The sequence below is a fragment of the Rhea pennata genome, chromosome 3 (genome assembly GCF_028389875.1).
Source record: "Rhea pennata isolate bPtePen1 chromosome 3, bPtePen1.pri, whole genome shotgun sequence".
NCBI lineage: Eukaryota > Metazoa > Chordata > Aves > Rheiformes > Rheidae > Rhea > Rhea pennata.
In genome coordinates, this window is record NC_084665.1 from 129,999,961 (window position 1) to 130,027,924 (window position 27,964).

General features: G+C 43.1%; 1 protein-coding gene across 1 annotated transcript in view; it reads left to right on the plus strand.

Moving 5' to 3' along the window:
• The first annotated feature begins 478 nt into the window (after nucleotides 1-478).
• The window catches only part of NRBP1 (nuclear receptor binding protein 1), a 36,658-nt gene continuing 9,172 nt past the window's right edge, over nucleotides 479-27,964 (plus strand). Inside the window, exons 1-7 of the mRNA XM_062573394.1 lie at nucleotides 479-558; nucleotides 714-939; nucleotides 14,177-14,299; nucleotides 14,692-14,793; nucleotides 14,898-14,987; nucleotides 15,748-15,788; nucleotides 17,127-17,221. Of these exons, the coding sequence (XP_062429378.1) occupies nucleotides 730-939; nucleotides 14,177-14,299; nucleotides 14,692-14,793; nucleotides 14,898-14,987; nucleotides 15,748-15,788; nucleotides 17,127-17,221 (661 nt within the window). The 5' untranslated portion in view covers nucleotides 479-558; nucleotides 714-729. The remainder of the gene's footprint in view (nucleotides 559-713; nucleotides 940-14,176; nucleotides 14,300-14,691; nucleotides 14,794-14,897; nucleotides 14,988-15,747; nucleotides 15,789-17,126; nucleotides 17,222-27,964) is intronic.

Genomic DNA, 27,964 nt, shown 5'->3' on the forward strand with positions numbered 1-27,964 from the left:
GGGGCTTTGCCTCTCCCTAGACCCAGACCCGGCCGCACCCTCTCTACACCGCCTCCCTCCCGCTGCGGCAGGTTCCTCCGGGCCGGGCGCGCTCTGCGAGGCCACAGCGGCCCCTCGAGGAGCTGGCCCGCCCCGGCCCTGGGGCCTGCAGGGAGGAGAGAAGGGGGCTGGTGAGGACAACGGGCGCGGCCGCCCGGGGGCGGGGCGGGTAGAGCCGGGCGGACCAGCGCCTCGCTGCGGCGCCCTACGCGAACGCGGCTGGGGATGAGCGCTGCGGCCGCCCGCAGCATCGCAGCGGGGGAAGGGGAGCACAGCAGACCCGACTCCTTACTCCCACACGGACTAGGCGCGGGGGCGCCCCCTAGCCCCTTATATAGCCCGGGGCCCCGCCCACCGGCCAATCCGCGAAGGGTGACGGCGCGCGCGGGGGCTCTCATTGGTCGGCGGGAGGGCTGCCCCGCCCTGCCTAGCGCGTTACGCAGCGCGGCGGTTGGCGGCGACGCGGCCTGTCGGTGGAGTGGCTACGCGCTCGGGACCGGGAGGCGCCGGGCGAGCCCGGTGAGTGCGCGGCTCGCTCCGCTCCGCTCCCCAGTCCCTGCCCCCGCCACCCCCGGCTTGCGCCGCCGCCACCTGCAGGCCCGGCGCGCGGCCCGCGGCTGACAGGCGCGGCCTCGCGGCCCGCCCCGCCTCACGGCCCGGCGTCCGGCCCGCAGGGTGTGCGAGCGCAGCATGTCGGAGGGCGAGCCCAAGCAGGTGCCGAGCGGCGGCTCTGACTCGAAGCCGGAATCCGCGTCGTCCGGCCCGGGGATGACCTCGGTGTCTCCGCCGGTGACTTCCGCGGCGCCCCCGGAGGAGGAGGAGGAGGAGGAGGAGAGCGAGGACGAGTCCGAGATCCTCGAGGAGTCTCCGTGCGGCCGCTGGCAGAAGCGGCGCGAGGAGGTGAGTGCTGCCGCCGGGTTTCGGCGCGTAGGGAGCTGGGCCGGGGCCGCGGGGCCAGCATGGCCCTGCGGGCCCTGCTGTGCTCTGTCCCAGCCACGGCTAGGGTCCGTGGCGCTCCTGGGGTGGTGGGGAGTCCTTCCCTGCCGTCCGCAGCCTCTGGAGTGCGGCCTGCTTATTTCCCTGTGCATGCGTTGTGCTGCAGGCTCTGCTGTACAGGTGGCGTCAGGGCCTGCTGCTGCCCTGGGAAGAGGGTACCTTGGCGCTCCTCTCTGCCTCTCCTTGGATCTCTCGCTCTGGGAATAACCTGGAGTGATGACTATGCAGTCCTTTGTGTTCGCTCAGGAGCGTGAAATGAGCAGTACCTAATGTGGGGGCCTCCTGTTGCCCGGTCTTGTCTGATCTTGAATTACGCCATGATTTTGCTTTGCTTTGAAGCCTTCAATTAAGGTGAAGCATGGCCAGTTCGTGCAGACTTGGTTATTGGGTTGTCTGCCTCTCATCCACTGCTTGGTTTATGTATCAGAGTTCTCCTGTTTGAAGACACAAGTCAATTAGATCTTGTTGTTTTGGAACTGTTTCTTTTCCACAATTCACTGTGTACTGTTTATCTTATTGGAGAATGTCTCTGTGGACTGGTTTCCACTTAAGATTGGCTCAGTGGAACCTGCTCTTGTTGGCCAAGCTGTATAGCTGTGGTAGTTGCTGAAAGACAGACGATGTTAACTACAGTGCTGCCACATAAATGCTAATATGTTCTTAGCTAGGTCAGGACTGAACATGTAATTTCATGTCTGTTGTACCTACCCATATAGATATGTGATACTCCAAGCTCTGTTGATGGTGAAAGAGTCATTTTCTCTAATATAAGTTAGACAGGGAGGTCAAAATAAGGTTAACAGTTCCCCATGGTCCTTACCTTTACTTGCTTGAAACCTGTCTTTTTGTTGACATAAGCCAAAATCATAGCAAGGTGTAGTAAGAATATACCTTTTGTAGTGAAGCTAGTTTGGACTGTGGTGAGGAAGGTATCTGAAAGAAGCTTTATTTCTGTCCTTCAGAATATTCTCTATGATAATCTGAAACTATGAATAGAAGCTGATTTTTCTTCTATGATCTGCACTGAATCAGCACACAGGAGAGGCTTGGGGAATGAAGCAGAAGTTCGTTTGTCTTCTCAGTATGTTTTATTTACTGCAGATCCCTTTGACACAGAAAGATTGATTTCCTTCCAGGCTTTTCTGTAGTGTCCTAGATAAAAAACATAAGGTTTGATAGGCTCTTTTTTTTTTTTTTTTTTTTTTTTTTTTTGTATTTTGTTTCTCTCATATGCAGACAAATTAAGGCCCAAACTCAAAAAGTTGGCATGGCTAGATTACTGACTTTTAGCCTAAGAACTAGAGGGCCTAGTTGGTTTGAATGCACATCTGTACGTTAGATGAAAGAGCTTTGCTCCACCTTGCAGATAGACAAATAACAATAGAATGGAACCTGCTGAAAGTTTCAAAATGGATTGTTGACTGACTTAGGGTAGATGTGGGTTCTCTAATTCCCAAACCATCATCTGTCCAGGTTGTACAGCCTTCTTGGAGGAACTATTGAGCATTTCTACATCTGATTGATATTGGCTACAGTTGCCTGTGTGTGGGCCTTTTATCTCTTATGTGCACTTCCAATGATCATACAGTTCTGTTTTGTTTCTTAATTTTGCACATAAACATGTGGTTTGGTTAGACCAGAACTTGTGGAATGGCATTCAGTTACCTTAGCCATGCGACCTACCTTATATCTTTTGCTGTCTTCAGCTTTTGGATTGGTCTGCACCCTGGAATAAAGTCTTCCACTTCAGCTGTTCCAGCATAAAGTTTTTCTGGAATAACAGCTTTACTTTTTGAGCACCTTAATGCACCAAAGTATCTCTTGTACTAGAGTAGTGTCCTCATAAAGCATTGCTAATGTAATAGGTCAGTCAGCACTGGTTATTCCAGTTAATGTATCTATATAGACAAACTCTTATTCACTCGCTATCCCTTTGGCAGTAAGGAGGTGTTACTCTATGAAACAGGAATGTTACTTCCCTCCCATTACACAATCCTGATGCTTCCTCTTAGCAATATCATCTTTGGGTGCTGAGTTATAGTATCTTCTTGTAATACCTTCTTTGAATGCCTCTGAAGCAACATAATGAGATAAGCTGGGGAGAAGACAGCACATGTGCCCACAGAGACAGAGCTAAGGTTGTATGCACAACACGCAATCTGATGTTTACTAAATTCTATGTTCTTCTCAGCTTGAGTAGCACACTTGGATGTAAGTTTGTACATGTAATGCAAGTTTGTACTTGTAATACCTTAAGTGTTGGTGTGGTGTTTTTTTGTTTTGTTTTTTTTTTCTTTTTTTTTTTTAATGGACTCTTTGTAATAATCTTCCTAGAATCCAGGTGACCCATTATGTAGTGACTGTATAGACAGGAGTTCATAAATTTGAGGGAGAAGTCCTATGAATTTGGAGTCTGTACATAGAACAGCGAGGGTGTAAGTGCTGAGGGTATTTACCCTAAGCTTTAGTAGATTCCAGTAGAATAAACTGCAGTGTGGTTCCTGAGCACCTCTGCATCTTGTGAGGAAGCTTTTTTTGCATAATATTAAGCATTTCAAAAAGCAGTGAATGTATGGAATAAGTTTTTGTATCACTGTGGTTGTCTCTTACCTAAAGAGCTGGGGGAAAGCACATAAGTCAAGGAAACTGACTGAGGCAAACTGACAAGGCAGATGATTGTTGCTCTTAAGGACTTTTAAGTCTCTTCCCAGAGTGATTCCTTCTCTAGCCAATGAAATGTGGGATAAAAACATTACATCATTAGCACAAACTCCCATAGGTTGCTCGTGAGCCTGAACCACAACACTGTTACCTAGCAACTTCTTAAAGGGTTTATTTCATAGTTCTTCAGTTGAGAACTGCTTCAGTAGATTTTTAACTCTTAGTGGTGGTCTGCACCCTATATTGGATGTAGGGTTAAATGTGTGTGGTCCCAGTGGGAAGGATCTATGTTAACGAAGTAGTCAAGCATAAGTTATTAGAATACTGCCTCTCCTATCCTGGACTCCTTCCCAGATCTCCCTTTATTCATTCTGTCTTTGTTTAGTTACAATGATCTAAATCACATGCGTGTTCAGTAACCTTAACTGATGCCCAGGTTTTCTGGTACGCTTGGTTTTAGCTAGCACATCGAGCTTAATGTGCTTGATTTGTGTCCAGAAAAAGTTAGCAATTTAGCAGAGGCTATCTTGGGGCGGGGGGAGGGGAAGAGAAGAGAAGAAACTGTTTCAGTTGTTGTAAGTGCAATCAAGTTAGCAGGATTGCAAAGTCCAGTTAAAATGTAGCTGGATGTGGATTACTCAGTCATATTTTAGCTAAAGCAACCCGATCTAAAATATGTCAGCTAACATAACTTCAAGTCTGCTTGAAATTAAAATGCAGGCAAGGGTTGTAATGAGTTGATGGATTGTAATTTTTTCTTAAAGACAGTGAACATCTGTAGTGTGAATTGTATAATTGCCAGGAAGGTTCAGAGTTTTCTTTTAAATGCTAATGTGAAGTTCTGTAACTAAGATGCTATTGTAACTAGATAAAGGATTAAGCATCCATACTGTCCCAAAAGTTCAACTCTTTATGGTACATTTCTTGAATAGTGGTTTGACATGCTTTGATTAAACCTTAAGGGCAAAGTTGCTGCCAAGATGAGATGGGGGGGGGAGAGGAATGTGGCTTGTCCGATAGAGTATTTTTCTGTTGTTTGAATAACTTTATACAAGAGAAGGCTTTGGCATCACTCTGCTCTTTCTTGCAATGTGTAGCCCAAGCTGGCATTTTCAGGGAGCTCTGCCATCCTTAAGCATTGCAGAGACTAATGAAAATTTGCTGCTGCTACATCACAAGCATGGGTCTACTGGTTTGTTGTAAACTATATTGCTCCATTATCTGAGCTGAACCCTTCTCAACTGTAAACATTCCCCTGATTGCTCCCCTGACATGCAAGGGTGATGTGTAGCATTTAATTTCTGGAAGGGGCAGAAGATAAACTTGTAACAGACTCCTATCTCATGGTGGAAAGGCACAGAGAAAATATCTACAGCTTGAGGTTAGTAGAATCACAAGAGGGAGAAACTGAGACTAATAGGTTCTCCAGGCCTTAGCTCTACAAACTCAAGCCTGCCTTGGTCTTCCAGGCAGCATGCAGACACTTATTTTTCTTAATTTGAAGATGCTTGGACAACCTGTCTGCTGTGTTTAGACTACACCTCCTAGGAATAGAAGCCTCTTAATAGAGATAGGGTGTAGCAACACACATGCAACTCATTTTTAGACTTCTTCCAGTGGCAGGTATTAAATTTGAAATGCCTGCTAGGCCTTGGGCTTGATGTCTACTCTCTACAACAGCTACACAAATCTAAAAGAATAGTGTCCCGAATATAACTGTAGGAAAAGTTATGTTCTGCTGCTGCAGAATCTTCTTTTTGTGAATTTTCAGCCCAATATTACTCTGTTTGACTTGGGGAACCCATCTTATTGGGAGGGACTCAACTGTTCAGACTTAGATGGTCCTGTAGTTTGTCATCTGCTTAATAGCTACCTATTGACCAGATTTCTTTCTATGCCTTTTGTGGATAGGAAAATGTTGTGTGATTGCACAAGCCAAGACTTTGATGTCAACAAAGTATTTAATTATAAAGGTCAATTGTATGTCTGAAAAGCTGCTGTTGTCAGTTTGACTGCTAAGGTTAAGAATTTATGGTTGGTTGTTGGGAAGCTCAGAGGGATTAATCAGGCTGTTTTAATTTCTCCTTCAGCATTTAAATGGTTGTGTTTAAAAACTGTGGTGTTTCATGAGCATGCTTGATGCTGTGTGACTTTGAGATGACAAGAAATGAGTCTAATGAGTAGGTAATTTGTTCGTAACTCACTTAGTGAGTAGCCAGCTTAATGCTATTGAATGAACTTCTTAGTGGTAACAGATTGTAGATATATAACTGTGGGAGCAAGCTGTTTCCCTTTTGGGTATGTATGTGAGCATGTCTGTGATAGTTAATAGAGAAAATGACTGTGCAGACTTGGGTATTCTAGACTTCCCCTTCTACAGGCTCCTTTTGAGGCATGTTTCATTGCAGTACAGCTTTCCCCAAATGCTGCTTAATTTCGTGACACAGAAAACTTTGCAGGGGTGAGTGAAGCCTAGCCCTTAAAGGAGGAAAGAGGATGAGAGAAAGAGTACTGGTCTCTGCTGCAATACCTTTTCCCTTTCCCCAAGTATATGCTAAACTGCTCAAGACGAGCAGGAAAGCCTTGTACCATTTGTGCAGTCCTGCTTGTGTTTGGTCCTTTGATTACAAGCTTGCCCAGGTGCTGACTTGCTCCCTCCCACACAAAGGGCGGATTTAGGGACTGCTTTTTTCCTGCAGATTCTAAAATGCTGTGGTGATTTCTGAGGTGGCTGACAGGTAGTGTTTGAGCTCTTGCTAGCCATCAGTGACCTCCACTGAGAAAGAATTGACCTCATGCTTGTCTAGTTTTTGTTCTGTGCTTGATGTATTACCAGTTTTTCTGCAAGCTCAGCAGCTGGAGCACTTTTCATGTAATACTCCACTTCAGTGAATGCTGAGATCCACAGGTTCTCTTTTGTCTCATCCCTGGAGGCAAATTTCTTGTGTTTAAGTGCATCTGTGCATACTGTGGTTGCTGTGTTTGTGGGTTTTTTTTGATTTTTTTTTTCCTCACTGGTATTTTCTACCATCAAGTGAACTAAATTAAATTTGGTCATTCCTAGTTCCCTTTCCTGTCCACATAGTTATCTTAGTGCAGGCTAAGGGTGATAAAGTTCTGTGTGGATCTGGATATCAGCTCAGGTGCAAAACTTGCATTGGAGGCAGTATAGGTTGCCCCTCTTGGGTATATACATGTTTAGTATTTGAGTTTCACTGGTTTTTGTTATAGGGTATAACTTGGAAGTTCAGAAGGTTAATGTAGACAGCACCTCTGTCTTTACTGCACTGCCCTTAGTCTGTCTCTTTCTTTTTAAGAGGATAAATACAGACCTTGCTGACATCTGGATAGCTGGTTCCCAGCTAGTCTGATGGCCCTTGATGATGAGATGGTTGAACATTACAACTAAGGGATAGTGTTCAAGCCAATATATCCCTTGATCCATGGTGGCTCTGTGAAAGTTTACTGAAGAAGCTGTGTTTTATGAAGAGCTGAATCCAGCAAGACATGAAATGCTGGGTCTACTTCATCTTTATTTTATATCTCTGTCTTTTTGATTATAGTGGGAGTCTTAGTTTCTCAAATTGTTTCTCACCTGGAGCCAGTTGATACTTTTTCTGCGTGTGGATTTATTTTTTTTTTATCAAGGAGATAAGAGTGCAGAATTCTTGGACAGAAAAAAACAACGGACTGAGTGCTTGGATTCTTTGATGCTTGAGTCTGATTTCTTGGCAGCTGTTGGAACTGAGAAGAAACTTGCTGAGGAAGTAAAAGATAAGCACCAGACTTTCTCTTCTTATCACAAATCTGTGTTTCTGTATGTGGGGAAAATGAGATGTTTGTTGAGATGGTAGTACCTCAGATGCTCTGAGCTTTGAATTCTGCTGCTGGAGAATGAAAGAGTAGCAGAGCAAAAGCAAGCTAGCTGTCAGGTTTTTTTTGCCAGTCTTTGGCAATAGACCTGTGTTTCCAACTAGTGTAGAAAGCTGATGCCATGCTGTAGTTCTTATTATTTTACTTGACCATTGGGAACATACTGAAAAGGGGCAATACCTTGCAGTCTTTGTAACATTTTTATTAGCTCATTTGGGGGCTTCCTGGAAGGAGTCAACCCCTGAGATGGGCTTGAATAAGATGAGGGCACTGCAGGATGTAGTGGGAATTGAGCCTTTGTTCTGGGCCTGTTGTCTACAGATCCTTTATGTTGCTTATTGACTGTAACAGACAGCTGGCAGCTTCCTTAGTGCCTCATCTGCCAGCATCAGTTCTCAACCTTTATAGTGCCTCAGTGGGGGGAGCAGGCACAGCCAGAGCAGCTGCTTGCTTCTTTTCTAGCTTTTCTGGGTGGTTGTAAGTGCTAGCTATAATTCAGCTGTCTGTGACTGAGATATGGGGTTTGCTTTGCACATTCTTTAGAGCTATTCTAAAGAAACACATTTTATGTAGCTTACTGCCAGCACCAAAGCCTTCCTGTTGTCCGACAGGTCTCTGAGGCCCAGGAGAAACCACTGCAAAGTCTTGGTTGCTGCAGCCCCTGTTTTGTGGGGATCAACTCTTACAATCAGGCTTGCATATGGGAAAGAACTCAAATTTGACACCCACCCACCCCACCCCCAGTTGGAATCTGTCTGTTATTGTTGTTTACCTTCTGATTTGAGGTATGTCATCAGCTTCTTTGGCGTGGGGCAATTGTTGGAATATGATGTCAAGAACTAACAGCAGATGCAGTGTTGGACCACAGTTACGCCAGTCTGAATTTAATGAAAACCCTTCAAATATTGAAGAGTTGTATTGGCCTTATTAAATGGTATCTCCTAAATGATGGACTTCAGACAGATAACTAGTGTTATGTATGGTAGAAAATTGTACAAGTGACATTTGGTATGCATCAGGATGTACTTGCATGTATCCTTACTGCATCCACAGTAAGTAAAGGGGTAGGTGAATTTATTGGACTGGAAGAGCTGGGGAATTCTTTCTCTGCTGGGCCATTAGAGGTGAGAAGATGTTCCCTGCCTCTAACTCTAGGTGCTGTCTGTAGCATGGCTGCACAGGAATTCCTAGCACACATGGGCACTCTTTAAAGGTATGGGCACTCTTTAAAGGTATGGCCAGCCACAAATAGAAAAGCACTACGCTCCGGTTTACATTAATCTAAGCATCTCACACAAATACAGACAGCATGAGTAGCCTGATCTTATTTCTGAGGATCAGTGCTCAGGGAAAATCACTTTTCACAGATGTCTCTGGTACCTGTTTTCCAGATCTTCTCTGTCTGTAAAATCCAATTCCTGGACCTCTTGCCCTAACTGGCTAGCCTGGCTTGAATTTCGCTGTCAGATCTGTGAGCTTGTGCACATGCACGCGTGTACACACACACACACACAATATAGTGAGAAAAAGAAATGTGTAATACTCTCTTTTCAGACAGAAGAAGAGTGTCTCATGAAGATGTGGAGTATTGCTCTAGCTTTTTCTCTTTTGGGTTTAGGTGGGCAAACCAGAGGTTCTACCAGGAAGCTATTAGTCTAGAAAGTGAACAGGAGATGAATGTGGGGAGGGAAAAAAAAGGGGTGATTCGCTGTGACATGTTCTTGCAATAAGCAGGAGTTTAAGAAATTTCTGAGACAGGTACAGTATTTGAGCTATTGTATATAGTAGATATAAATGCACATACTTCAGTTATTTGGTTTAATCAATTTGTGGCCATTTTTACTTCTGAATTTGAAAAGATTGCATAGTAGTCAGCTTTATAATTTAATTATGTGCATGTCTGGATCAAGTGCTTCCTCTTCTTTTTAAAATGTGTTTGATCGCTTCATTGACTGCTTTTTAGCTCTTGTAATATAAGAAACATTAAAAATTGCTCGATTTGTTTTTTTCTGTACCTTGCATGATTTAATTATAAATAATAATAATTATAAATAATTTATTATTTTTCCTCCCCTCCACTAAATGAATATGTACATGTACTGCTTTTATAAGTGTTTGGCCTAGCATGCTGTCATTTTAAACTTTTTTCCACAATGCACAATTTCATTCTGTATTATTAATTATCCTATTTTTTGTTATTTTTTTAATCATCATCATCACCTGTGAATTAGACTGTTTTATGAGTTGAAAGATTTTTGTGAACTGGAGAATGTTTCTCCAAAAGTCATCTTTTGTTGATAGGTATCTAAACATTTGAGAGCTATGGAAAAATCTGTATTAGACAATTTTGGAATAACTTGCTAAGGGAAATGCATTCTAACTTTATTTCCTTTTCATTAACTTACACCTTGAAGTAGTAGCCTTTGAATCTTGTTTTTCTTTCTTTTCCCCTCTTAACTACTTAAATTCACTTTAAATATTTTTGAGTTTCTTTAGCTCTTGTTTGTATAGATAAAGAACGACATTAATATTTTGTTTGCAAATTTGTTGTAGTGGTGGAACTGCTTCCTCTGTCTTATGTTAGAAACTCATGCTAAACAGTTTAGTTAAAAACTTCCTGTTACAGTTTAAAAACCCGCCTAGTTTATGTGAGCTTTCTGGGAGAGAAGTCGGTGCTTTAAAGGAGGGTAGTTTTAAACCACTTGCAGGATATTTTATTTATGCCAGTCTAGATCTGATCTTGCTTCATTCCCTCTCAGTGTCCATGAGCATGAGATTCTCTTCATCTGAAGTCCTCTGTTTTGAACTTATATTGTCATTCCATCAGTGTGGTACATGGGCACTTTTTCTTTGATCTGGTCATCAAAGCTCCATTTAAAATTAAAGAAGTCTTAAGATTTCTTAAATTGTTTATTAAAATAATCTTGAAAAGCTTGCAGGAAGTTGCTGGGAAGTACGGCATGAACCTGCATTGTCTTTGTCCTGTGCTTATGCCCAGGTAGAGAGCAACTTGACATTCTTCTGGAGAAGACTGTATTTCTGCTCGTGAGTGTCTTCAGGGCGTGGGTATACCAGGCTACATTCTTGGTTGGTTGCACCCCTTGCCCTTTAGGGCAAGGCATGAAAGGCAGTATTTTGAAACCCCCTTTGGCTTTCCTCTTGCTCAGTCAGGTTTGTGGAGAGTTGTAATTTATACTGATCCAGCTACATCTGTTTACAATAGTATTGATTGCCATAGAGCTTCTAAACTGTTCATGTTCTAAACTGTGAGCTTAAACCTGTTAAGCTCGCAACTGTCCGTCAGTCAGTCACCAATAGCTACTTAGAGGCAATAGCCAGCTGTAACCCAAGGGAAGGTGCAGGACAGATGCCAAGACCCGCTTTCACAAGGGCTTAGGATTCCATTTTGCTGAGCATGGAGGACGGTTGTGGAACAGTGATTTAGCAACCTAGACAAAGAAGGAATTTGCTTTTGCCTTTTTGGTTGTCTGCCTTCTTACTCTTCTGCCCGAACTGTTTATCACCTCTTGAATTGATTTTTATTTATTTATCTTTTTATTTTTAAATAAATGTTTAAAATAATATTTAAATTAAATATTATTATATTTAAAATATTTTATTTATTTATTTATTTATTTAAAAACCCTCAATGATGTCAGATGGGTTTGGTGTCTTGAGTCATATGTGATGCTTTCAAGTATTGCCCATGAGTCATGGAAATGACTTGCATTCGGTAAGCTTGTCTAGAAGTGGGAGAAGCTATGATAAGTCCGCCCCCACTGACTGTGTCATCATGGCAGATTTTGAGTAGTTGTCAATACTTGAGGACTTAAGTAATTAATCCAGCAAAGCTAGAAGCTCTTTAATTGCACAAAGTATGATGAAGGGAGGGACTGTAAGGGATGCATAGGCACAGGGCATGGGTAGTGATGACTATATCTTGTCCTGACAATACTAAAACACATCTACTTTCAATTGGCTGGAAGTTTATTTAAGCTTTTCTTAATAAAGCCTTTTGATATCACACTTTATTAATTGTACTGAGAGATCTTGTACTGCTATCATTCCTTAGATATTTTTTACTAAAATAAAAAGGAATAAAATTTGTCTGACCTTTCTTGTCTTCAATCTTTCAGCTTTCTTTAACAATGAAACTTAACAAGTCTGATCTAGGATTGAGATGTCAGTATCAATAGAGAGAGCAAATGACTGTCTTGTGATAAATACGAGCATCTGCTTGAATCAAGTGTCAGTCCTTCCCCCCGACTCCCCAGTGTTGTGTGGGAGATGGGGTTGGTGTAGGCGGGAATGTTTCCTGCTAAATTGCTCATCTGCTGTGATTGCTTTCAGTAGTTGTTTCTGCAGTTTAGTCTGCCTTTCTGTAATTACAGGTGATATTCCATATTCCTGCCTGTGTCACCCCACTGCCTCTGTTTTTTTTAGGATAATTTACTGCTTAGTTTACTGAGCAATCTATATCACTATGGCTACTCTTTTCTTATAATTATTTATCACTCTGGTATATCATGTGCAGTTTTGAAATACTTAATATCATTGAGCCTATTATGATTCCTTTGGAAGATCACCAAAAAATCCTACCTGTAGTGATTGGCTGTCAGTTTAAGTTTTTAAGCTATTAATAAAATATCCAATGAATGGGTATTTCACTGTTTAATCCAATAACGTTTGTGGATGACAGAATATTTCTGTCAGTTCACCATTAGCATATAAACACAGCAGCTAGAACTGAGTAAATTGTATTATGTAAAAGTGTCTGCCAAGGTGTAGTAAGATTTTTGAGACACACCTTTTTATGGAGTCAGAAATTTCCACCATATGAGATGCTTGAGGGGGTCCTTAATGCGGGAAGCAAATATGAGACAATATTAGTAGGAATAGCAGTGAAATGGCCAGGACTTCAAGGAGCTAATATAGGCGGAAAATGAGTCTGGAGTGCTAGCTGAATCTGTTGGCTTTTATCTCAGGGAGACAGTTAGATCTGATGAAAGTGAAATGATTCTGAGTATGTGGCCAGATGATGTTGAATTGTTATGGTTGATGATTTATAACTAAAGTAAATTCTACCCTCTGTCTTCTCTGCTCTAAGTATGTACTTCGAGGTAGAAATCCACTCTTATTACTCTGGGCTCCCCAGTCCAAGAGAGACATGGAGCTACTGGAGAGAGTCCAGTATAGGGCTACGAAGATGATCAGAGGGCTGGAGCACCTGCCCTGTGAGGAATGGCTGCGAGAGCTGGGCCTCTTCGGCCTGGGGAAGAGAAGACTGAGGGGGGGGGGGATCTTATCAATGTGTACAAGTATGTGAAGGGAGGGTGTCAAGGGGACGGGGACAAACTCTTTTCAGTTGTCCCGTGTGACAGGACAAGAGGCAACGAGCAGAAATTGAAGCACAGGAAGTTCCGCCTGAATGTGAGGAGGAATTTCTTCACTGTAAGAGTGACAGAGTACTGGAAGAAGTTGCCCAGAGAGGTTGTGGAGTCTCCTTCTCTGGAGATCTTCAAGGCCCGCCTGGATGCAACCCTGTCTACCACGCTCTAGGTGACCTTGCTGAGCAGGGAGGTTGGCCTAGATGATCTCCAGAGGTCTCTTCCAACCTTACTGATTCTATGATTCTATGATATTGTCTGGTGCATTTAACCGTGACTATAACTTCAACCTGTGAAATAGCACGGGAAGGACAACACATACAAGAAGTTGCTCTAGATACTTGAATAGAGGAGTCATAAATGTCTTTGAATGCTGCTGTGTTTCTGAAGAAACAATATTATGATAAATTTTGCTTTTAGGAGTGTTGTTCCTCTTATACCTGCGCAGGTCCTCTAGTATTGAAGTTCTTTTACTGCCCTAGCCATCTTTATGTTAGACTTTATGCTTTAAACTCTTTTAGCAGAGCCCCTCCCCTTAGGTCTGTGTGGTGTGTATGGGTGTGTGTGTGTGTGTGTGTGTACATGCTGTTGTTTTTTTGTTGTTGTTTTTCCAGGTGTGACCTTACTTGCATTGGGCTGAATTTTGAGTTTATTGACCTAAAGTTATTATAGTAGTTTAAATTGTGTAATCTAATCCAAGTACAGCTAAACAAAGGCAAAGCTGCAAGTTGGGAAGAGACTTGGGAATGGTTTCCTTTATTTTTGTGTTTCATTTATCAGCATGTTTTAGCAAATTCCTTCAGAAAGTCATGCCTGATTTTTTTTCAGCCTTTTTTTACATCCCTTTTGTATGGTTAGGGGTTTTTACGGCAAAATGAACTACAGTTCTAACAAAACAGAAAAATGTATCTATTGTAACAATGCCAAAAGGCAGCTTTTACTGCAAAGCAGTGTTTGTGCACAAAAAAAAAAAAAAATAAAAAAAAAAAAAAAATTTCCCTCAATAATGCTAAGCTCTGACTTCTTGTTGTGTGGCCTACACCTTTGTACTCTCCTTTGGTTATGTTCCATTTTTGAAATACATGTGGACAATCTAGTCCTGGGATGATCATTTGTTTAAAAGTTAATGTTCAAAGTTCATAATAGTCAAGTGAATGGCATAACAGTGGTCACATCTTACTAACTTGGTTCTTGCATCTGTTTCCATCCTTCCCATCCAGGTGAATCAACGCAATGTCCCAGGGATTGATAGTGCCTATCTGGCCATGGATACAGAGGAAGGTGTGGAAGTTGTTTGGAATGAGGTTCAGTTTTCTGAGCGGAAGAACTTTAAGCTTCAAGAGGTAAGCTTAGGTGTCTCCTACATCTTGGGCCAGAGCAGGATTTATAGGTGTCAGTGACCTTTCATGTGGGTTATTGTCTGGACTTGCAACTCATCCATGATAGGAATGATGTGCTGGTTAGGTGTAGCAAATTTAGCTTAAGCCTGACCTCTGCAGAAACTGTGTCAGAGAACTACTGCTGTTTTATTTCCCTGAGCTCTCGTGTTTTATCTTTGTGATTGAACAGTGCTCAGCTGAGGTGCAGGATATGATGGAATCAGGTGCTGTTTGTTCTTGGCATAGCATTTTGACATGTATCGTGTTGTGTGTGGGCACCCAGACCCCAAGAGAAAGTAAGATGTGGGCTGAGGTAGTCTCTGATGTAATGTACCTCTGTCTTTCTGATGTTATAGGAGAAAGTTAAAGCAGTGTTTGACAATTTAATTCAGCTGGAACATCTGAACATTGTGAAATTTCACAAATACTGGGCTGATGTAAAGGAGAATAAGGCTAGGGTAAGTAAAGAAGTAAAGTGAACAATCCTTTGGGTTTTCTCACTCCCTATATATCCTGTGGGTAACTAGTGAAGTAAGGGTAATGTCCCATTCTGCCCCTACAGGTGATCTTCATCACTGAGTATATGTCTTCAGGGAGCTTGAAACAGTTCCTGAAGAAGACAAAGAAAAACCACAAGACTATGAATGAAAAGGTAGCTCCTTTTCTTCTCCCCCCCCCCCCCCCAAATGTATGCCTCTTCTCATTCAAGCCTATCAGCCTCTGGAAAGCTCTTGCATCAGAAGACCCTAATGAGAAGGAAACTTGGTGCTTATGTGTAGCTCAAATTCCTTTTTGCTACTGTAAACTTGTTGCTTGTTTCTACTTAATATCATTGAGCCTATTATGATTCCTTTGGAAGATCACCAAAAAATCCTACCTGTAGTGATTGGCTGTCAGTTTAAGTTTTTAAGCTATTAATAAAATATCCAATGAATGGGTATTTCACTGTTTAATCCAATAATGTTTGTGGATGACAGAATATTTCTGTCAGTTCACCATTAGCATATAAACACAGCAGCTAGAACTGAGTAAATTGTATTATGTAAAAGTGTCTGCCAAGGTGTAGTAAGATTTTTGAGAGATACCTTTGTGTCTCCCAAACACCTGCAGGGTGTCTGAGGCAGCTATTCAATACTGCTTGCTTTGTTTCTTGCTGCTTTGCAGCTTCTGGTGTGTGGTGTGATAGGCATATCCCATTCCTTGGGTGTGTACAGGAAAGATGGAAAGGGTCTGTGTGTAAGAGGAGTTTTGTATGGGTCAAGGAACATGCCTCCTCTCCAATGTGTGGAAACTCAATTAATTATGGGAGTATTGATCCCATAAGTTCTTAGCTTCCTATACATCTGCACTGAGTAAAAGAGGCCCAGCAACAACAGTCTTTTCTTTCCTTCTTCCCTCTTGTGTGTCTGTAGGCCTGGAAGCGCTGGTGCACCCAGATCCTCTCTGCTCTCAGGTATGTGAGATATAAGCCTTGGGATCTAGCCATCTATTTAAATACAGCCTCCCTGCTGCCTGTCTGTTTACAGAGTATTAAAAGCTGTGAACATATGCTGCCAATCATTACCAAGCTTCATGGAATGAAATCTGAAGAGGAGTTTGTCACACAGCCTGATTCTTGTCCCAGTGATAGTCTGCAGAGAATTAATTCCACTACCAATCCCAGAGTCTTCAGTTAAATAATATTAAAGCCTCTGAAATGGTGTACCAAAGCTTTTGGATACCAGTGGTAACTGATACCATAATGAGTATGTGATGAGTTAGATATTAAGAGCATTCTCTAGCATGCCAAAGTATCCAGCTTTATAACCTGGCTCAAACCATGACTGAGAAGATTTTGCAGAGAAGTTTCAAATCAAATTCTGTGAGCAGAGTGAGGAAAATTTTCTTAATCTTTACAAGCTGCAGCCTTGCAGTGTGTGCTATACTCATAACTAATATAGTATGATACTGTTAGTGTATGTGGAGCTGGGAAAATACAAATGTGTGCAGAGGCTGTGGATCAGTATGTTTCTTGATGATGCAGATTGTTGCAGCTGCCTTAGTGTACCCAGCTGAGTAGGATTTTTTTTTTTAAGGCAGAGCTAGTATGTAGCTAATATCAGCCTTGTAAAAACACCCAGACATCAGAGCAAGATTCCCACTCAGTAGAGAAACCTGTTCCTATTTGGCTGAATACAGCTGTCTAGGCATAGTTAGGGTTTTAACAAGCTTGTTGGAGTTGACAGTCCTTATCTGTGCTGGCTGCTAACATAAAACCTAGTAGAGTGGGATACAAAACTGGCTAGCCTCAAATGTGTCTGGGACCATAGCACTGAAAAACTTCTATTTGTGCATGCTGGAAAGCATGATAAGACACTTAATATTTTTACAGCATTGAGTGCCTTTTTAATGCTGTATGGTGGGGCCAGAATAAGGCTCTGACTTCTCTGGTATAACATTTGAACCCTTTTAGCATCTACCTGGCAGTGTTTCTCCAGTACTGGAGCAGATGAAATCCTTTCTTTTTCTCTTGGTAGTCTGGGTTTCTTGAACAGATCAGAGAAGGCTTCTTATTTTCTCCCATGTTCTGGAGCCTCTTAGTAAGAGGCCATTTGCTTAATTTTCATGATTCTGGCCTAGCCTAGAGATGTTGTACAGTCGCTTGATCTCCCCATTACTATAGATCCCTTGTGTGCAGTCTTTGCCCTTATGTTCTCTTCTGATATTACTTATGACAGGGGAGGCATGAAGGGAGGGATTCCTGCCTCACCCTGGGTGATGTCCTTACCAGTGCTCTGTTCTGAATCTCTAGCTACCTCCACTCCTGTGATCCTCCAATCATCCATGGCAACCTGACCTGTGACACCATCTTCATTCAGCACAACGGACTGATCAAAATTGGATCAGGTAAGGCTTTTTAGACATGACCCTTGCCTAGGAAAAAAAAGATTGCTTAACCAGGACAGGGCATCTGATTCCTTTCAAGGCTATCTGGAATGATAGGCATGAATGTAGATGTTCTCCACCACTATTTCAGTTGGATCAGAACTTGGCAGAAGAATTCACTGTTCATTGGACCACCTTCAGAAATGGAAGAGATTGATCCTGGATACTGCTTCCCTTCTCAGTCTGTTTCTCAGTTTTTGATCTCAAGGGACTGACCTGAGAAATGATGCTGAAACTTTCAAGTTTTGTATACACACTGTCCTTGAATTCGTCTGCTCTGCCCTTCACTTAAAAGCAATCTTTTTTAGTTATACACATGGAGTTATCCCACCAGTGCTGTCAAGCTTGAAGAGCTGTCTGGAGAGCTGTGTCCACAAAGGTTACATGTGCGCTTCTTGTAACCTTGACTATGAATGCCAGTTGCTACAGGTTCTGGCTCTCATCCATCATCACTCACTTTGGCTTACACTTCAGCATGCTGCCTTGTTCGGTTAGCTACTTGTGCTGAAACAGCTATTTCATAAGCAGGAGAGGATTTTCCTAGTGGTGCATCCTTGGATGCTGTCTGCTTTTGTTTCCTCTGCTATTCTTGTGCCTCTAAAAATCTATATGCAGTCGGGATCATAGAATCAGTAAGGTTGGAAGGGACCTCTGGAGATCATTAGGCCAACCTCCCTGCTCAGCAGGGTCACCTAGAGCATGGTAGACAGGGTTGCATCCAGGCGGGCCTTGAAGATCTCCAGAGAAGGAGACTCCACAACCTCTCTGGGCAACTTCTTCCAGTACTCTGTCACTCTTACAGTGAAGAAATTCCTCCTCACCTTCAGGCGGAACTTCCTGTGCTTCAACTTCTGCTCGTTGCCTCTTGTCCTGTCACATGGGACAACTGAAAAGAGTTTGTCCCCGTCCCCTTGACACCCTCCCTTCACATACTTGTACACATTGATAAGATCCCCCCCCCTCAGTCTTCTCTTCCCCAGGCCGAAGAGGCCCAGCTCTCGCAGCCGTTCCTCACAGGGCAGATGCTCCAGCCCTCTGATCATCTTCGTAGCCCTATACTGGACTCTCTCCAGTAGCTCCATGTCTCTCTTGGACTGGGGAGCCCAGAACTGGACACAGGACTCGAGATGAGGCCTCCCCAGGGCTGAGTAGAGGGGCAGGATCACCTGCCTCGACCTGCTGGCAACAGTCTTCCTAATGCACCCCAGCAGACCATTGGCCTTCTTGGCCACAAGGGCACATTGCTGGCTCATGGTCAACTTGTCATCCACCAGCACTCCCAGGTCCTCCTCTGCAGAGCTGCTCTCCAGAAGGTCAGCCTCCAGCTTGTACTGGTGCCTAGGGTTATTTTTCCCTAGGTGCAGAACTCTGCGCTTGCCCTTGTTGCACTTGCCCTTGTTGAACCTCAGGAGGTTCCTCTCCGCCCAGCTCTCCAGCCTGTCCAGGTCTCTCTGAATGGCAGCAGAGCCCTCTGGTGTATCAGCTGCTCCTCCCAGCTTGGTATCATTGGCAGACTTGCTGAGGGGGCACTCTGTCCTCTCATCCAGGTCACTGATGAAAAAATTGAACAGGATGGGACCCAGTCCTGAGCCCTGGGGGACGCCACTAGCCACAGGCCTCCAACTGGACTCCACGCCACTGATGATGACTCTGAGCTCTGCCTTTCAGCCACCTTTCAATCCATCTCACTGTCCGCTCATCTAACCCACACTTGCTGAGCTTCTCTAGGAGGATGTTATGGGAGAGTATGTCCAAAGCCTTGCTGAAGTCAAGGTACACAACGTCCACTGCTCTCCCCTCATCTACCCAGCCAGTCATTCCATCATAGAAGGCTATCAGATTGGTTAAGCAGGATTTCCCCTTGGTGAATCCATGCTAGCTACTCCTGATCACCTTCTCCTCCACATGTCTGGAGATGGCATCCAGAATGAGCTGTTCCATCACCTTTCCAGGGATGGAGGTGAGGCTGACCAGCCTATAGCTGCCTGGGTCCTCTTTCTTGCCCTTCTTGAAGACTGGAGTGACACTGGCTTTCTTCCAGTCCTCAGGCACCTCGTCAGTTCTCTAGGACCTTTCAAAGATGATGGAGAGCAGCCTGGCAACAACATCCGCCAGCTCCCTCAGTACCCGTGGGTGCATCCCATCTGGGCCCATGGATTTGTGGATGCCTAGCCTGCCCAGAAGGTCTCTAATCCTTTCCTCCTCAACCAAAGGAAAGTCTTCCCTTCTTCAGACTTTCTCCCTCATGTCCAGGCTACGGGATTCCTGAGGGCTGCCCTTAGCAGTGAAGACTGAAGCAAAGAAGGCATTCAGTAAGTCTGCCTTCTCTGTATCCCTTGTCACCAGGGCCCCCGCTCCATTCAGTAGCGGGCCCGCATTTTCCCTAGTCCTCCTCTTGCTGCTGCTGTATTTGAAGAAGCCCTTCCTGTTGTCCTTGACATCCCTTGCCAGACTCAATTCCAACTGGGCCTTAGCCTTCCTTGCAGCATCTCTACATACTCTGACTGCATTCCTATAATTCTCCCAAGTAGTATGTCCGCTCTTCCACATTCTGTATACTTTCTTCTTCTATTTGAATTTGGCCAAGAGCTCCTTGCTCACCCGTGCAGGTCTCCTGCCCTCTTTGCTGCACTGCTTTCTCCTTGAGATGCAGCACTCTTGAGCTTGGAGGAAGTGATGTTTGAATACTAGCCAGCTCTCCTGGATCCCCTCTTCCTTCTAGGGCCTTAACCCATGAGATTCCTCCAATTAGGTCTCTGAAGAGCCCAAAGTCTGCTCTCCTGAAGTCCAGGGTTGCAGTCCTGCTTGTTGCCTTACTTCTTTCCTGCAGGATCCTGAACTCCACCATCTCATGGTCACTGTGCCAAGGCTGCCCCCAACCTTCACATCTCTAACTGGTCCCACTCTGTTGGTAAGGACAAGACCCAGCAGGACACCCTTCCTTATAGGCTCCTCCACCATTTGTGACAAGAAGTTATCATCAATGCATTGCAGGAGCCTCCTGGACTGTTTGTGCCTTGCTGTGTAGTCCCTCCAGCAGATGTCAGGGTGGTTGAAATCCCCCATGAGAACCAGGGCCTGTGATGATAAGGCTACTTCCAGCTGTCTATAGCAGGCCTCATCAACTTTCTCTTCCTGGTCAGATGGCCTTTAGTAGACACCCACAACAGTGTCCCCCATGCTAGCCTGCCCTTTGATCTTTACCCATAAGCTCTCGACTGCCTCTTCTTCCACCCCTAGGCAGAACTCGACGCATTCTAGTTGCTCTCTCACGTAAAGAGCAATTCCACCACCTCGCCTTCCTGGCCTGTCTTTCCTAAAAAGCACATAGCCGTCCATGGCAGCATTCCAGTCATGTGAGCTATCCCACCAAATCTCTGTAATGGCAATGAAATCATGGCCCAGCAGTTGTTGATCTTCAAACCACGTTCTGTGGTCATAGAATCCAAAACCCTTTTGCTGACACCAGCCGTGTAGCCAGTTGTTGATTTGGAAAATTTTCCTAGTCCTCCTCCCATGCCTCCTCCTAATCAGCAGGACCGATGAGAAGACCACCTGGGCTCCCAGACCCTTGACTGCCATGCCCAAGGCCTTGAAGTCTTCTTTGATTGTTTCCAATTTGTTCTCTGTATTGTTAGCACCCACATGAAAGAGCAGCAGATGGTAGTAGTCTGATGAGCGGACAAGCCTTGGTAGCCTTTCAGACACATCTCATATCCTTGCCCCCGGCAGGCAGCAAACCTCTCCAGAGGAGGGGTCAAGTCGGCAGATAGTCGCCTCTGTCCCCCGCAGCATGGAATCACCCACTGCAAACACTCGTTGCCTCTTCTGAGTGGTCATGCAAGGCGCAGGGTCAGACATCCCGGTTTTACTACCTGGCGCCTTAACATCCCCTTCCACTGACAGTTTTGCTATTTATTTTCTGGCTTTTGCAAGGATTCTCAAATCAGAGAAGCATGCACTTGCTGATCTGTAGACTTTTCTCCGTGTGAGTTCTTGGCTTGATGCTGTGTGTACAGGAAAGAATGCTCTGCTTTATCTGTCATCTAAAAATAATCTCTCCATAAACTACAGACTTCTGTGGCTTTCCTGTCCACCAAAAAACTCGTGTTGTTTCTTCATTCCAGAACTGGGGTCTGTTATCTATAAAATGCCCTGATTTATGCTTGTATGCAGGCAGGCTGGACCAGGGCAGAAGGAACACTGAGCTGTGTATCTGCCTGTGAACTTACTGACATCCTGCCCTTTGTATCGGCTGGTTGCATCACGGGGTTCACTTTTTCATCTTACTCTGAATTTGTCCTGGTGGGAAAGATTTCCAAGAGCTGCATACATCTGATCTCTGACTGCTGACAAACACAACTGTCTGAGTGGCCTTTAAATCAAGCCACTTGTGGGAAGTTCGGTAGAGTCCACTCCAGGAATACATACCAGATCTTTCTAGTTTAGTTTAAATGTATTATACAGCTGCAGTCTTTTGGACTGGTAGCTGACACTTTGTTTGCAGAAAGAAACTGTTCTTAACTTTGTATCTAGGGCTGAGACTTGGTATGAGAGGGCAGTTCTGCCTATCAGCAAACAGGGCGTTCTTAGGAGCATTCAGACTCTGAGTGGTGTCATTCAAAGCGTATACAGAAAAAAAAGGTAACTCTTCTTGTTTCTGGTTCATGATCAATTGCTTCAACATAGTTACATGTTTGCCTGCTCCCTCACACTTCCACAGAGCTTTACTTCTGTTAGTCATGCTGTAAGCAACAAAGCAATTAGACTGATAGGCTCTTTTTAAGAGTAGTGAGTGTCTGTGTGTTCTAATAGCTGTATCTGCAGCAAGACTGCTTGGTAGTCCTGAAGAGGACATGTTCTGGATGCATGAATGTGCAACAATAGTGCTTAATTTCAGTTGCTCCTAAGCAAACTTTCTCCTACTTTTAGACTTCCTTGCTCACCTTTTATTCAGAAATGAAGTGATCTATTCTGGGAGATTCTGATCCTTTCTTAAATAAAAAGTAAGAGAATGCAAGTGGAGTTATGATCAGAAGAAGAATTCTCCAAACTTAGCAGCTAGGTTCCAGCACAGGCTGTGGTTAGAGCTGCTGGTGTTGCAGACTATATTCTTGTTCATGTAGTGCTGGCCGAGCTAGGGAAGACAAAGCTTTGTCATCAGAATTGCTGGCTGTATCCTAGTTTGAGATTCTCTAGTACCGCTGACTGCACAAGAGGCAGGTTATTTTCATGGTCAGGTCCTAGGGAGAGTTACTCTGGGGTCACTGGCAATGTTGGGTCCATGTTTGTTGCTTCATGTAGTTACTTTTCAGAGATGGCAGATATCTGAAGATGCTCCCATGTGCGATTAAAAGAGCAGTAATTCTGATGAATTTAAGGGGAGTAATGAAAGACACCTACAATTCCTAGACCTGTTCTTGGTGTTCTAGGAGATGGGAATGTTCCAGTTGTTTTATAGAGTTACGGTCAAATGAAAACACTCCTTGTGAGAGCTCTGTTCTTCTGTACAGTCCTCTGCATATTCTTAGCACTAATTTCTCTGGAGTTGGTTTGGTGATCTGAAATGGCCCTTTTTTCCAGAGTTAGATGACTTTGCTGTCCTTGTGTGTGTGTGCATGTGTGTGTGTTGAGGGGGAGGTCTGTTGGATCTGTGCGTATCTGTACTGTCTAGTAAATGGGGCTGTGGAGGGAACAAGCTGCAAGAAGATGTTTCACTGTGACAGGCGGCAGGTACTCTGAGTGCAAAGGAAGAGCAGTGTTTAGATAAGTTTGATCTGTGTAAAGTACAGCAGATAGCTGCTGCTTGCTCATGTTCAGCAGTGTTGTAAGATGTTTCATAAAATTTGCATTGGGAATGTAAGAACCAGTCACAGGGGGAAAGAGGTGATGGATTGGGGGGGAAAAAAAGATAAAACAACCCTTGAAGCAGCTCTTGGAGTGTCCCTACAGAACTGGAGACTCAAACTGGAGAGTCTTGTAATGGCTTCTGGTGCCCTGTGAGATCTGTCCAGCTATTACCACTTTTTAGTGCTTGCTCAGCTAGAGCTTTAGGGCTGAGTGAGATGTCCCACAGGGCATGGGTGGAAGCTTAGTGTTATGCTGGGATATTTCCAAATAGAGCCTCCAGGCACTTGACTGGAAGTGATTTCCTATCTTCAGAATACATGTGACCTGTAGAGTTGGCTATATATTTGTCGCAGTGTGTCCACAGTCTCTCTTCAGTTCAATCCTGGGTGCCTGCTAACCTGGTCTGTCTTGGTCTTAACTCAAATCATTTGGCCAGGTATGTAAGTATGAGTGCTGCTGCAAAGATCCATGCCTAGGAGAAGCTGCTGGGATAGTGAGAGGACAGTGTCTACTGAAGAGAAATGGACTGTAGAGCACTTGCAGAAATAACAGAATTTGCAGCAGCTTTGCCTCAGAGTTGACTATGATCTGTTGGGTCAGAGGCCACTTCTCAATTAGAAGTGCTAATGTTCCTTAGTTAAGTTGATTTACAAAGATGGTTGGAGGCAGAGCCAGGCTCTCAATCTCGTCCGTGTTTTGCTATGGTTCTGACCCAGCAGTCTGTATCAATATTAAGTGCTTGCTGTTTCATCAACTCATTGACTTCTGTCTTGTTTTACTTTCCGCTTACGGGCTGCTCTGTTACCAACAGTCTTTCATAGGATTTTTGCTAATGGTGAGCAAACTTCTCCACTCCTGTGGTGTGACTGTACTGCTATATGTGTGTGTATATATGTATATATACGTATACACATGCACACACACATATATGTATGTGTGTGTGTATATATATATATACTTTAAATGTATATACATGTGTTAAATGTGTATATATGTGTATATATGTAATGTAAGTTTTTATATATATATATATATATACACACACACATGTGCCTTGTTTTTCCCCCCCACACACATACACACTCTAACTATAATTTATACAGTGTTCACTTGCTATAAGGCTGACATAAAGCTGTTCAGCTTAGGCCCATCCTGCTTATGAGACCTCTGTTCTGTGCTGGGATGCAAACTGTTCCTTTTGTGCTCAGCCAAAGCCTTACAGAGAGGGAGCACTGTCCTTTTTGAAGTCTCCTGAGTGTTAGTTCTTCCTCTCGTTGTTCTTAGTGTGCTACTCCATGGACCCTAGTGCATGCCAGCTTCTGCATGTCAAGCCATCGGATGCATTGTTCTAAGCTGTTCAAAACTGAACTTTCCATGTACATTTGGATTCTTTCCTGCTACTATTCTGCTAGATTTGGCTGAGCACCAGATCTGGAATAGTCTTTGCTTTGTACTTGGATACCTAATTGCTTGCTTGTAGTTTTAACTCCTTAAACATTTTGTTTTTAAGATGAATGTTTCAGTGAAATCTGTCCTGCTCCTGATGGCCTGAAAGATCTCCTACCCAAATGATTCTCCGCTTGTGAAGCAAGGCTTGCTATTTATTTTTCTCCATCCAAAGCTCTGTTTTGGGGGGAAACTTGGGCAATCGTATTTATTTTCTATCAGGGTTGTTCTCCATGGTCAGAACTCGTTTCAGCTGAGCAGTTTGAACTTACCAGGTGTCAGATAGAAATGGTAGAGGGAGGAGGGCATATCAAAATTGCATCTGTGTAGTCTTAGCATTTGCAGAGGGAGGATGTGATATGCACTGCTTTGCAGCATTGCAAGAGTAGAGGCTCTCTCACAAGATTAAATCTGATGGTTTGGCTGAGGAGGAAGTTCATGTAGTCAAGTTCTGTGCCTGTAGGACGGCAGCTTCCCTTGTGGATGGCTTACTTCCCAGGATGCTGCAAGCTAAGCAAGTTAGAGTGCAAGTAGGTTACTGGACAGTTGTATGCATCAGGCTGCTTGTGTGAGATGGAGGATGTGAGGCTGCACACCAGTCTGATCCTGGACCTTCAAACTTCAGCATGTTGAACTAGGAGCAGTTTCAGCTAGCTAGTGGTAGCAAGGCTTAGGACTATCTAGCCATTTCTCAGCAATCAAGCCACCAGACTTTTTCTGAATAGAATAAAAGGCTCTCATTCTAATAAGGCAAGGAAAGGACTTCAGCCAGTGGTCTCCAGGATTAAGAAAATAGTATGCTGTCTCATGTGTGCTTAGACAGCTTGAAATTTTGGGCTTTTTAATTTCTTGAACAGGATTTAACTGTATTGTACTATTGCTGTATTGACATGACTTGACACTGACACAAGAGCTGAAAGGTTGTATAATCTTTAAATCTTCAAAAGTGATTTGGGGTTTGAAAACACTTCTCAATATATGGTATAAAACTCCCATGTCTTTTGAGTATTAAACTAATGACTGGCTTTCATAACTAATCTTATTTTAGTTGTTTCTTCATTCTTTGAATTTTGTCACCTGATGTTTAAAGACTTGTCATGCTGTTTTCAAATCCTTTAAAATACCCAAGACACTTAATAGATGATACAGAAATCACATGGGGATTACTAGGGTATCTTAGATCTGACCTTTTTTCTGAACTAGGCCAAGTGCATGTTAAAGTAAAATTATTGGATATTTTGAAATTGGGCATAGAAAAATCTATCACAGAAATATGGAAGTGGGTTAAAGAGACTTAATTTGAATTTGTGTAATTTTAGCTTCTAGCTATTGAGTTTTTTAGCTTCTGGCTATTCAGTTTTGTGTGGAGTCAAGCACATCCCCAACAGAGCCAAATATTTTTAAATACTTAGAAACTTGGCTTAACTAAGATAAACCTTTTCCTTTGCTAGTAAAGTCTATCTCTGACTCTAGCTACTTCTGGGGATGAGACCTACACTAATAGGTGAATAGTTTTGAGTGGAACTTCTTACCCAGAATGCTTCAGAAGATCCAAAGCGATGTGCATACCCTGTGCAACTATTCAAATAGCTTACTCTTTTGAAAAGGTTTTTTGTTTTTATTTTGTTTTTATTTTTTTATTATGCATCAGTCACTTCAGCTGGTGGTGCTTTTTCTTTTTTTCTTTTTTTTCCCTCTCCAGTTGATTTTGGTAGTAAATTGGTGTCTGTGGTTTTGTTTACAAAGTGACTTGAGTGAAATGCACACTTAGGAGATGTACGTGCTAGTATGTTGGGAAGGTATCAATTGTCATTTTTATTTTGCAAGTTTAAAAGCTAGCTTTGGCTTCAGATGCTTGCCTTCTTTGCTCAGTTTAACTTTTTAGTGCTGCTATGAATAATCTTAATCAAAAGCAATTATTGTCTATACTGGTTGTCAGTTTGAACTAAGTAGGATCTTCTAAAAAGATTCCCTATTTCAATCCCCTGTTTAGTACTCCAAATTATAGAAATTTGCCTATTCTGTGATCAAATGTGTTCTGCCTTTATCTATTGCATTGAAGGGGCCTGCTACTCCATCTTTGCTGAATTCTGTTTTGTATTTACCTTTCTTTGGCTTTCCAGAATGTGTGAGGGGAGCTATTCTATAGTCATCCAGGTCTTTGTTTACCTCTTTGAATATTGGTATGGCAGTTGCACGTGCCTACTCTGTTTGGAGTCCTTTGGTGGAAGGCATGTGAAACATGAACAGTTTAGTAAGCTTCTTGGTGTCAGTTCTTGACAGATCATTTGAATACAAATTTAATAAGTGTTTTAAATCTACAAGTTGAAATCCTTAGTGGTCTCCCTGATTGTTAGTGGGCTTTATTTAGAATTTTGTATGGTTTAGGCTTTAAGGCATGTGAGATGAGTTGTGTTTTGATTCTAGCTTCTCCTTTTAAGGGATGTGCTTTTTTTTTTTTTTTTTTTTTTTTTTTTTTTAAAAAAAAAAAAAACCCAAGATCATTTGGTTGTACAGCTTCACCTTGGCACATTATAAAAATCATGCTAATCACAGAAATGTGAAGTCTGAAACATAGGGAATTTCTAGAGTTAAACTTGAGATGTTGTACTTAAACTTGTGGACCAAGCTATATTTGAATTGACTGCATTTATACTGATTCAATCCAAACTTCTGTTAGACAGAGCTGTTAAAAATATAAAACAATTTTAGTAATCACATGATTGGGGACTCAAATTTTCAGTGCATGTCTGTCTTCTGGGTCTGTCAGAAGAAGATTCCTCCAGAGTAGGTTGGTTCATAGTAATTCAATTAATTAATTAATTTTTTTTTTTTTTTTGGATTCCAGGTAATTCTTGTGCAGTTATGTGGGTCTACTATAGTTAATTAGCTCCCTGCCATTTCAGTTGTAGCCTTACACAGTTCTTGGGAATTTCATTCCTCTGGTTTAGAACTAACAGAGTTTGACAGGATTGGTTTTGTGTGTAGCACAGCAGCACACAAAATTTCAAGCCTGGATACTTTGTTTGGAATGATGTTGTTTGTATCATGAACTCACCTAGATAAAGTGCTAATAAGCTCTTAAATGCCTACTGTAGATTTGTATGCAGGCAGGTTTTACAAATATTTATCTTGCAGGTCCTATACATCTATTCTTGTGTCTCATGTTTTGCACCTCCTGCACTACCAACTCCTACCTTCCTCTTCTATGTTATAGACATGGTCAAACGGAATTACAGAATACTTGAGGTTAGAACAGACCTTTGGAGATCATCTGGTCCAACTCCCCTACTCCAGCAGAGTCAGCTAGAGCAAACTGCCCAGGACTGTCTGGTCGGGCTTGGAATATCTTCAAGGATGGAGACTCCAGAACATCTCTGGGCAACCTGCTGCAGTGCTTCACCACTG